Here is a 12,193-nt window from a genome sequence, read left to right on the forward strand (position 1 = left end):
GCTCCCGATTGTAATTGATTAGTGCCTGGCAGGACATAATGAATTCTCTTGTGCATGTAACACTTGCTGTATTATATCTTGGGAGAAGAAGAAAGCTTGGACTCATGGTCAGTTTTCTATTTGGTATCTCTTTGAGATGGTTTTCATCATAACAAACTGGTTAATTCCTATTGCATATAGATGTGCTTTATTCATTCCAAAAGGTTGGGGATATTCTGTTTATCTCAGTGAATTTTATGTTATTCCTTTTGGAGTGCTTATTGCTATAATTAATTTTTAATTAAATCGTCAAAAATGCTTATAACTGCTTTTAACTGCAGACTTTATACAGCTATTATGGTTTATCATCGAAGTTAATGAAAATATCGCATAGAAGCAACACTGGGAACCATCTGAAATGCCCATTCACTTTGAATAGAGCAGTGTGGGTAATAGAGTGGGGAAGCTGACTTTCAAAGAATTAAAAGACTTAAATCTCTTTAATTAACACCGAATAATTAAATGGCATGAGAATGAGAGAGGGAAAATAGTGTCTTTGGCATAGGAGCTATATATGAAGGTAATCAAATGGAATAAAAAACCAATTTGATGTAACTTTTTGAATGTTAGAAGAAACAATGTTATGATCTTGATTGTTCTGTAAGATATGGCCTAGATCAGTAAATGAAATACTACACTGTATGTTCAGGAAACATTCACAAACCACCCCCAGCTGTCCAGGATGAAGGAGCTGTGTTAGTATGAGGGTTTAGGGGGGCTGGTGGTGTTTGTGGTTTGGTTTTGTTTTAATGTCCTCTTCAAATTTCATCTGTGCCAGGTCAGATGAAACTTTTTTACTTACTTTCTTACTACATTTTTTTTTTTAATTCAAAAAACACAATCCAAACAGCTGTATTTAAGGTTATATTTCCATAATAAGGATAGATGGAAAAAAGCGAGCAACTGAAAAAGTTGTCAAAATTCTATTAAGTTGTATGAAGTACATGATAGAGAACACTGATGAGCATGGGCCTTTTAAAACTGAATTTGACCTAAAATACAAGTGAGGGCCATTTCTCTAATGTACATACTGTTTGTCCTAAAGCAAACAAGCATGCAACTAATTTCTTCAATACAGACTTTGTCTTTTAGCCACTTGGCAAATATTTTCCATTTTATTTTTCATTTGTGCTATAATCTCCATGATAACATGTGCCAACTGTATGAATCTGTGTGGCAACTGAAGCACATTTATTCACTGGTACCTTTTAACAAAGGTCAGCACAGTTCTGTTCAGTGTTAGTTTTTATTTCAATTTTGAGCAACCAGTGAAGGGAGGACAGATGGGCCTATGAAGAAACAAACATTGTTTTTAAACATGTTGTTTGTGTTTACGATTCAATTTAGTGGCAAAACAGTAAATACAGGAACTGCAGGTTAATGGCCTTTTAAATATAGTTTAAATCATGAGGGATTTAAATTCCATTTTTGTTTATAAATAAGTGTTTCTATGTGTGTTTTTAGACAGAGCTAGAGTTCATTCTCACAGGATTTAGATTCACTTTGATACCTGCCTAGTGCCTTGGTGAACTCAAAAGAAACTGCAAATAGCAGCACTGAAAAATGAAGAAGGTAAAAAGTTTCATCTGGGTGGGAGGGGAAATCCATTTAAAAGATCAAGGGCAAGCCTGTTCTAAATTCTTTGAACTAGCTCTTTTTGGATTTTCATTCTCTAAGGAGTCCTAAGGGTTGTAGAAAGGAATAGATTTTCAGGGCTACTTTTATTTGGAGAAATACTGAGTTTCAGGCAATAAACCAAGAAATGTTGTGCTCTCCAGCTTCTCAGCTAGAAACAGACTATCATTTTAGCCAAATGTTCAGAGGAAGTGAGTTAACATTTTCCATCAGAATGTTAGCTTCCTCTACAGAAAATATCACTTGTCACAAGCATCTTTTCTCATTTTTCACAATCAAATAGGAAATGCCTTGTTCAAATGCATTCATATTTCTCTTTCCCATTGCTGGCTGTTGAAAGGATAAACTGTTTTCTACGGACAGAAGCAAGACAGTGGTGGTAGGACATCCTGATTTTTAATTATTGCTGTTAAAACTAATTCCGTATTGGGTTTGGGCAATTTACTTCAACCTCTTTTGATACATCATTTGATCGATGAGCTAGGGAAAGCAGCAGTAGTTATTATTTCATATGGCAGAAAGAGTAAAATCTGAACCTTTCAAATATAACGTCATGTTTGGGATTATTTTTTTAGTGCTTTAGAACAGTTATCAATAAATCAACATAACTGTAGTGTGGGTGTCTATCACAATACCTTCTAGTTCTGATTCTTTCTGGTCTGATTAAAGTTTTGTTCTCCCCTTAACCTTTTGTTTTGTGTTTAACTTTCTTTGAGAGAAAATGGCTTGATTAAGGAGCATCCGTCTAGAGAACAGATGCATTCTCCAGATAACTTCTCAGTATCTCCTCTAGAGTTCCCTTTGTCTTTCTGGTGTTCAAGGAAAACCGATTATCATCTAATGTGGCTGACAAAGGAAAATGCAACTTACATCTCTAATGTATAATGCATTATTCTTCTAGTCTGGGATAGAATATTTCCATTGGAAGGGACCTACAGTTATCACCTAGTCCAAATACCTGAGCAACTCAGGACTGACCGAAAGTTAAAGTATGTTGTAAAGAGCATTGTCCAAGTGCCTCGTAGACGGGCTTGGGGCACTGACCGCCTCTCTAGGAAGCCTGTTCCAGTGTTTGACCACACCCTTAGTAAAGAAATGCTTCCTAATGTCCAGTCTAACCCTTCCCTGGTGCTGCTTGTATGTTTTAGGGTAGGCTGTAATTTTTGTTAGACTGGTATGGCTGGAAGTGGTTAGCAAGTTCTTCAGGTTGGAAGCAGAGATGGAGTTGTCCTGGGTGGTGCTGGCTTTTGTTTTTGTGTTGCCCAGCTAGTGGTGGCTTGTTGCCCTCTGTGTGCTTCTCTGGAACTCCTCACTGTCTCTTTAATCAGGCCTGTGCTTTGTATGGTTGTCTGTGAGCATATTATTGGAGACAGTGTGAAAAGCCTCACCACAGTCACAGGGAATCGCATCCATTACTCCCCTTTCCTCTGCTGAGCAAGTCAGCTCTTTGTAGAAGCACCACTTACCCATCATAAATCCATGCTGACTGCTCCTGATGACCTTCTTATCCTTCATGTATTTGAAAATGCTTTCTGGGCTAACTTGCTGTATTACCTTCCAAGGACTGAGGTGAGGCAGAGCAGCCTGTAGCTCCCTAAATCCTCCTTCTTATCCCTAAAGCAGGAGTGATCTTTTGTTTTTCTTTTCTTTTTTTTTCTCAGTCCTTTTTGCAGGTACAAAGTTTATGAAGGAATGATTTGGGGAAAATCTCTTCAGTAATCTTTACCAGAAATATGTTTCTGTGTATGAAGGAAAGCCTACATATTCTTTTGATTTTTTTTTTCCATTTGTCTGCAATTTTAATTCTTCTAGCAACTAAAATGAAAGATTATCTTGCATATTTAGCAAGTGTGTATTTAATTTACTCAACTTGTGTATGCCAAGAGTTAAGAAAGCCTGTTGAAAACAGGTAGCCTAAAACGTATTTTCATTTGAAGGAAAGTATAGGTAGCTGCTGTAGGAGGCTTACCTAAGCTCTTCTGTAATACAAGAGTGCTTGCTGATTCTTGGCTGCACTATTTAAAATGTGAACTAAATCTAGTGAGATGTTCATAATGGAGCTGTATTTCAGGTATATTGTTGCTAAATTGAACAGCAGTATTGCCGTGCTTCTAAAGGCTAAAGATAGGAGCAGATACAATAATGATCCTGTAACATGTAGGTCTTCTGTTAAGTTACTCTTTCTTTGTTCCCATGAATGTGTCTAATTGCAGCATTGATTGGAGTTGCATCTTCACAAAAAGGGAAAATTGACTCCTGCTGAGGGTAGGTGGGGGATTAGGTTTTTTATCAACAAACCATCTGCTTCTGTGTATACTGAAGACATGTTGAATGTTTTCTTGAAAATAATGTGACAATTGAGTCAGTAAGCAGGTTCTACTTCCATCTAATTCTTATAACGCAGTTAATCTATCTGCAAGTTTGATCTGATACTATCACTGACAGAATTAAGGGTTGTTCTACTTTTATTCCTCCCTGGTTTATTTTTATTTCAGGCAAACTATGATCTTATGTGACAACAATGCTTTTGTTTTAGCCATGGATTTAAAGGGGGGGGGGAGGGGGACATGGGGTGGCTTCTGTTTATCTTTTTGTTTTTCTCATTTCCTCAGCTGTAACACTGGGAGCACTGCTGTAAAGATCAGCTGTGCTTTTGCTCAGGTAACTGGAACAATTATAATTGGATAAAAAAATAACTTTCTAGATTTTTTTTGTATGTAAATATCCCTGGCTTTAAGACTTTAAATGGGTCAATGAATGAAAGAAACTCCCCATACAGAAAAGCTGTATCACTTGGCTAATGTGAATCTTTATTGGCTGGCATTAGCATTATTTATCTATTATAGTATGCATATTATAAATGCTTTGTTCCGTTTTATATTTTAGGTCTAAAAATATCTGGAAGGAGATTAAGTGGTTCAACAAGTAACGCTCTAATGGATGACAGAGACTTTCCACCAAATGATCTGCAAATAGACTCAAAGGACAGTGTTCCTGCTAACTATAGGGTAGAAAGTTTGGTATCTCATTTGATTCCTTCAGCTGATGAAAATGAAAATCAACTTGACAGTGATGGGAATGAAGTTCTGACCAGTAGTAGCATTGCTATGGGACGACAGGATAAAGGTGAACAGGATAACATCAATAATAATGAGAATATGGACAGTGGAGACTGGATCCCAAGCTGTAAGGAAAGTGAGACTGAGAGAAGATCTGTAAATGTCCATATGGACCCTCAGCTGGAGGAAAAGCCCATTACAGAAAAACAGCCAGGTGGAAAAAGAAGTCCAAGAAGCAAAAGAAGCTCCAGTAAAAAATCTAAAGGTACTTCATTTACATTTTTTTTGTTCTGTTTACTTCAGAAGTAACACTGTAGTTTAGGTCTGTGAATTAATAAGAAATATAATTTAGTTGTTGTACTAATTATTTTTAGCATTTCACTAAAGGTTTGGCAGCTTTTTGGTTTGTTTACTTTTTTTTTCCAGAACTCCTAATAGTCTTCAATCAGATTCAACTCTAAATGTTTTCACCTTCTGTATTTAAACAGTGGCTATGTAGCAAATGTAACACATCAAATAAACGCAGGTAGGGGGAGGTACACAGTGTCAGTATGGAAATGGGGCTGGCTTCCAAATCAAAATAGACAGAAATTCTGGCATTATGGTTTTGTTCATTTGAACATCATGGTTGAGTGCAAGATTTTGGTGTCTTGATCTCATGTCAAGATTTGGAATCTTGTTATGAGTACCACATAGTTTGATCTTGGCCTGCTGTTGTAAAATTTACTTACATTTTTCAAAGCTTACCAGATCGTCCTAGGTTGTGTGTTTTGGGTGACAAATTTAAAAAATGTGTTCTTACCAATTTTCAATGTTACTTTTTCTTTAGATCTTTTGGATATGAGTTGGATAAGGAAAATGTTAATGTTTATTGCATGTTCTTTTTTGAGATCCTTCATCCCTTTTTGAAGGAGTAGGATTTACTGTAACATGATGGGTTATATTAGGTTTTTGCCATACATCCTAAAGCTTATGTGTCATAGTGCTGTATATATTAATTAAAATCAGTATGTTTCATGCATAGCTTTCTTTGAAAGCACAGCTGATTCACGTGTGCTTTTATTCCATGCATTTTAAAATAAATAATTTTAAAATACAGTTTTCCTCATAAATGGCAAGTCTTTTGTGACCTAATTTGAAAACTGATTATGATTTTAAGGGATTATAGAATAGGTGAAGACAGGAAAGGAAGGAAGCCTTGCATTCCATATCTTGTACAAATAGGCAAAATCTAGAAAAGAAAAATATACATTTAGCATTTTCAATACTCTCACTTGATGATTCTTCTGTTTTCACAAAATGCAGCTGACTGTGTCACAATATCTTGATGTTGCAAATGTCATTATTTTAGTGGCAATCTTCCATTTAATTTCCAGCACTAGCCATTTTAAATGATTCCTGAATATCTCATTACACCCTCTACATTAAAGATCCAAACTAGCTTTCTTGTCTTTATACCAACTCAGAGTTAAAGGAGAGAATAATCAAACTAGAGTGGAAGATTCCTGAGTGGGTGACAGCAGAGCACTACACAAGCAAGCTGGAATATCAAACTAAATACTTGCATGGCATGTATGTTGTGATTTTTTAAAAAAAATTATTTTAAACTGTTGAGAAATCATGGATGAGTTACTTGGATTCATAACTGAGGAAGAGATTTATGAATCTTTTTCCCTATAAGCACACCTGTTAGGATTACTGTTAAATGTTGCCATTCTAGAAAAAATGACATTTGACTTAAAAAGCTTATTGTTCATATTCCTCTTCTTGCAAGTGACTAAAGCAATTTATGAGGAATATGGAAAATTACATTTTAATCATTTTTGTTTACTTGCGACTCAGCAGAATATTGGTGATCATTAGAGACGCCAGTCTTTCACTCTCAACATGTTTTTACTTTAGAAGAAGAAGCAAGTACTCACACTTGCAATGTGTTTGAAACCCTCTAAATAGTTGTTTGTAAAGAATAAGCAGTTATAAGTTTGATTATTATCTGTCTGTATATGCTCGGAAGGTGTTGAAGCTAAAATGATCCTAGCTTCTGCTATCAGTAGACTGAAATGCAAGATTAAGAATCACTGTATCTAGTTGAAGATCCATCAGGTCCAAATGCTTCCCCTGACAGAGGCCAACAGAGTATTTGTAGGTGAGAGTATAAGGACAAGGCAAACATGTAGTCATTTGCTTCCATGTTCTGCTTGCCATCTGCAGTAATCTCAGGACTTTCCCAAGTGGAAACTGGTAGACTGTAATACTTTAGAGTGAATTTGTCACCTGACTTACAGTTGCTTTTTGCATCCATTTTGGTGTCCTGGAGTAAGTAGTTCCTGGATTTCATCTATTTATTGTTTGAAAAAGCACCTCCTTTTAGCCCTTGTGATGCTGCAGGAGACTTATTAGAGTGGATTGACAAGTCTATAGCTTCTAGAGCCCAATTTTTTCTCACATTCTTTTTGTATACTCATCGTAGTTTTGAATGTACTATAATTATGTCTGGTTAGAGAGGACTGTTGACCAAAGAATTGATGTACATTTCAACTGAAGAATTTAAACTTTGGTGATTATTCATAATGTTATTCCTTGTAATTAATTGTACTAACTTTAAGTGTGGTAGACATAGTGATTCATTATATTTAATCTGTTTCAATATATTTTTGTAAATATGGACTTCAGATTATCCACGTTCTCTGAAAATGAGTTCATCTTTTTTCAAAAGGTCAGTCCTGGCATAACTGGTAACTTCATGTTGTAAAATCATTATAGGATTCCTTAACATGGTATAGCATGGTAACCTGCACTCAATCTTTTCTGCCCAAGGTAATTCTGCAAAATATGCTTTTTCTGTAAATTATTCCACTTATTTCTTAAAGCAGCTTGAAGGTGGAAGAAGGAAGAAAGTGGAGTGTTTGGGATGGATTTGGTGTTGAAGCAAATAAAATATATTAATATAAGATAGATTATGTGAAAATTCAAGTAATGTACGTTACTTAGGGTTCTGTGCCAAACAAAACAAGATTTTGGGCTTGCTCAGTTAAAGTTTGTAGTGGTTTGGTCCAAAATACTCATTACTGTTTATCTGCTGTGAGATAAGAATTAGGAGAAATGCAAAACAGGCACCAAACTTGAAAGAATATAAAGAAGCTTATTAACAGACCTAAAAGAAGGGAAAAAAAAAAATTATACCACCTTCAGAACTCTCCTCCTCCCCCCACCTTACTCCCTTCTCCCACTGACAATGTGAAAAGACAACCCTTGAGATGTTCAGTCTGTTTACCACTTCCATAATAACCTTGTTCAGTCCATTTAGAAAGAGAAGTCTCTTCTTGCTCATGCTATGAAAACATTATCACAACGAGACAGCCGCCCACTTCCAAATATCGTTCAGTCCATTTAGGAAGAGGAGTCTCTCTACCTGCGTGTGAGTCCCTTCCCCCGACTTGCAGCTTTTCCCGCAACTGCTTTCGAGGGTCCACTCTTGAAGTTTTTTGGGGTATAATTTTAAGGTTGAGCCGTTCAGAAACAAAAACAGAGGCCCTTCTCCTTCCCTGGGAGCAAAGGGTCTTCATCATCTTCATCTTTAGGACTGTCTCTGGGAGCATCTCTAGGGACTGAGGTTTTCTCCTTTCCCATTTGGAGCAAAAGTCCTCATCTGGTTCATCTCTCCCTGTCCAAACTTCTCATGAAATTACAGCTGCGTCAGCATCTGCCTATCTCAGCGCAGGTGCTTTTGCTTACGAGCTGAACACTCCACCCCCCATATCTTCATGAAATTACAACAGGATACTCTGATATATCATAGCTTCACAACAGAATTTCAGCTTTAAGCATCTCCTCTCTCTCTTCCCTCAGGTTTTCAGCTCTTCACAGCAATAAAAGGGTTAATCTCACCTCGGCCTTGCAGCTTTGCAGCTGGAATGTTGAATTTTTTCTTATCACAGTGGAGAGGGGGGAGAGCCGAGCCGCTCCGGCTGCCCACGGCAAGGCAGTGGGGGGGGTTCCATGGCTGGAACAGGTCCATGGCTTCAGGATGGCCGTGGCCCGGCCCGGCCTGGCCCAAGCAGAGCCTGGCCGGGCCCGCTGGCCCCCACACGGGGCCCGCAGCCACCTGTGCCAGCGCCGGAAACGAGAGAGAGCTTGGAGGGGGAGTTTGCCTATTCTTAAATGTGGATCACAGAGGTGGTCACAACTTTAAGTGGCTTAGAGAATTGTCCATATTCAAACTGGCCGCTGATAGGTTCTGTCAGTTCCCAGAGGAAACTGTAAGCACCCCTTAGCAAGGACGTCCCTTCCGGGACTATGCTTGCTAACCTATGACAAAGTTATATCTTTACCACCAACACTTTTATCTCAAGAGCTCTTTTAAAAATGAATGGGTTTTAAATACTTGCTGGTCTTTTTTCTTTTTTCCTCAATAGTTCCTGAATGAATCAGTCTGAAACAGCTTTCATTTGGTATTGAGTACCAAAGGATGTTTAAAAAAAGATATTGCCATATGTTTTCTGTACTAGAAACTTCTGTTCCTGGTGTCTTAAGCTAGTGCTACTGAGTATGAAAATTCAAATTCACATAAAAAACTGAGGGCAACATCCATAATTTTATTTTGATAGCAAATCCCTCATACTTGCACCTCTGATTCATTCTCAGGCAGGTAGCAAGAGCATCTTCATTTCATATACTTGCAGTACAGACAAAGAAGAAAAAAAACCTGAGACGCACTGAAAAATGTGGGGTTTTATTCACGAAGTGCGTCAAAATTTGATAAGTTTTAGGCAAACTTGGGGCTGCTTCTGTGAACTGTTTCAGAAATTGAGAGAAAGTTTGCTTCTCTCCATGTCTTGGGAAACATTGGCACACCCAGCTGGGCATAGAAGGTGTCAGCTGAAACATTTGTGAGCCTGGCAGAAGAAAAACTTGGATCCGGCTCTTTGCCATGGGCCTACTGAGTGCCCTGGCCACTGATGTCTTCTGTGTCTTTCCACATACATTTTCGTAAAGGCTTTGGTTCCATTCTAGGGTGGAGTAAGTATCATTGCTTTATAAAGTAAAAAAACTTACTCCTTCCTTATTAAAAAGTCAGAAATATATGTAAGATACCAGTATCTAGTTAGAAAAAAAAATTATCTGCTTTGGACAGTAAGATTGATTCCTGGAAAAAGTAGTATTGTGTGCTGTTTTCAAGAATGGAGAGAAAAAAATAAATAGGGATCCTAGCCCATCACATCTTTATGATGAAATAGCATTACTAAGTGTTACAATAAAAGCTCTTTGTTGTAGTGCTACTAAAATACAAGTATTATCTTGTGTTGAAAATCAAACAAGGTTGAATTAACCCAAATAACTATAAGGCCTTTCTTTTGGAATGAGAGAAGAAATTTCAGGGCAGAATTTGATTCTGAGTGACAGCTCAACTATATGTAGGAATAAGAATGCAATTTATAAAGGACATGTTAGCAACAATATCATGATAACATTAAAATTAAGGTTTTTCATGATAGTTGCTGTTGAGCATGTTGCAGTCCATGTTCATGTTTTGATATGACAGGTGATTATTAACTGCTTAATAAAGTGCAGTTTGAAGTGACATTTGGTTTCTGTGGTTGTTTTTCTGAGAGAAAAGGTTTGCCAGAACATGAGGACCCTCTTTTCTGGTTTCATGATAATGTGCTAAACAGGAAGCTGTATTTTTAAAGACAGCCTTAATTCCATCTCTAGAAGTATTTCCTGCTTTGTATCTTGCATCTAGTTATGTCTCCTGTTGCTTTTGGCCCACAGGAAGCCCAAATAAATACCGGAAAATCAGAGATGTGCATTAATATTGAAAAAGCAATGTTACGTTACACCCATGTTTTTTCTGGCAGTCAGCCCTGTGAAAATAGCCACCCACAGAGATTTAGTACTCCTGAACTGGATAGTTTATTTAATAAAGAGTTTAAAATAATCAATAGTAAAATGGTGGAGCCTTCCATGGACAATCTATTTTCTTAGCCCCTAAATCTTAAACCTTTCTTGGGCCCTAAATCCTAAACCTGAATCATCACTATTGAGTTTCAGGGGCCATGAACACGGTGGGGGGGTCTGAAACCGAGTGCCCAAGCTGAGGACACAAAGGTACTTGAAACAGTGCCCTCACCTTTCTGTCTTTCAAATGATAACATGGTCTTCAGGAGATGGGTGTAGCTGGGGAACAATACTCATCATAACTTGAGTTTATTGGAGTTTATTGTGCACATTTCTGTGGCCTAATTCTCTAAATCGTTTTAAATAATTATGGGATTTTTTTAAAGTTCAGTCTTATGCAAGTGTGTCAAATTCAATGTTTTATGGAGAAAAAAAAAGAAGTTTATTAACTGTTGGAATCAGCTGTAGTTTTCTGGTTGCTCCTAAGACTGTGTTTTGTAGGAAGCTGTAATTTATTGCTTTTATTCTGTGATCTTTGTTAGAAACCGATCCAGTCAGTATATGGGTAGTTGATTTCTCCCACTACTGCTGTCAGTACTACTACTCTACACTTCTTCCTTAATCTCATTTAACATTTTCTCATAACTGTCATATTCATGATCAAAATACACAACAGGTTTTGAATTTCTAACAATAAGATGTGGGATTTGCACCCAGAAAGTTTTTTTCATGTAATGTTCTTACACTGTTATGTTTTGCATTATTCTTGAATGCCTGACTTTTTTTGACTTCTATAAAACTGGAGACAACAGGAAACTGCCAGGAAATGTAGATTGAGATTGTAAAATTGAGAACCTAGTTTTCTGTTTAGCAAGTTCTGAAATCTAAAATTCAGTTTACACATCCTTGTGTCATTGTTACCAACATAGATCAGCACTACTGGCTCATTCCCTGGACTCTCAAACAATCCAGCTATCTAGAGGGGTCTTCCTTTTCACTCAGCAGGACAGCCCCCTTAGACATCTCTCTCCTACAATCAAATCTCACACTGTCATCATCTGCTTCTTTCTGTCCTTGTCTCGGTTTTGAAAGACAGGTGTCTGCTAAGGAAGGCAGAGGCCCCCTTGAAGTGGCAGATATAACCCCTTTTCCCTCCAAGTTATTATATTTTGAAATCAAGAGCCTTTAGGCGAAGATGTGGGAAATAGGAATAACAGTTCTTTACTATATATATATATATGTATATAACCAGTCAAACAAAACAACAACAACTATGGCAGTAACAGCAATCACAAACCTAGTCCCAGCCTTCTCGGCTGTCAGGCTATTTCCCCTCGGGTGCAGTTCCGCTCGCAGCCGGCAGGGGCGCTGGCGGCTCCCGGTGAGCAGGGCAGGTGCGATGGTTCCCCCGCGGCTGCAGGGGGCGCTCCGGAGCGAGCTCGGGAAACCCGCGGCTCTGGTGCCCTGGGATCCCGGGAAGGGATGGAACAAAGGCTTCACAAACCCCTGGGCAGCCGATCCCGGACTCTCAGGAACAGCAGGCTGGAACAGCAGGCTAGAGC

The 12,193-nt window shown here is 37.9% G+C and overlaps 1 protein-coding gene across 6 annotated transcripts in view; it reads left to right on the forward strand.

Annotated features, from left to right (window-relative positions):
• Window positions 1-12,193, forward strand: part of CNST (consortin, connexin sorting protein) — a 49,718-nt gene that overhangs the window by 9,438 nt on the left and 28,087 nt on the right. For 4 of the 6 annotated variants that reach the window (XM_042023036.1, XM_042023031.1, XM_042023033.1 and 1 more), the window contains one exon: window positions 4,561-4,998. In XM_042023036.1, coding sequence (XP_041878970.1) covers window positions 4,561-4,998 — 438 coding nt within the window. Of the gene's footprint in view, window positions 1-2,037; window positions 2,054-4,316; window positions 4,336-4,560; window positions 4,999-12,193 lie in introns of those variants that run through there. The other 2 variants (XM_042023035.1, XM_042023034.1) reach the window with 2 other exon arrangements.

Source organism: Corvus kubaryi, unplaced genomic scaffold (genome assembly GCF_017639235.1).
Source record: "Corvus kubaryi isolate FWS band 111438036 unplaced genomic scaffold, C.kubaryi_AGA036_p1.0 37232, whole genome shotgun sequence".
NCBI lineage: Eukaryota > Metazoa > Chordata > Aves > Passeriformes > Corvidae > Corvus > Corvus kubaryi.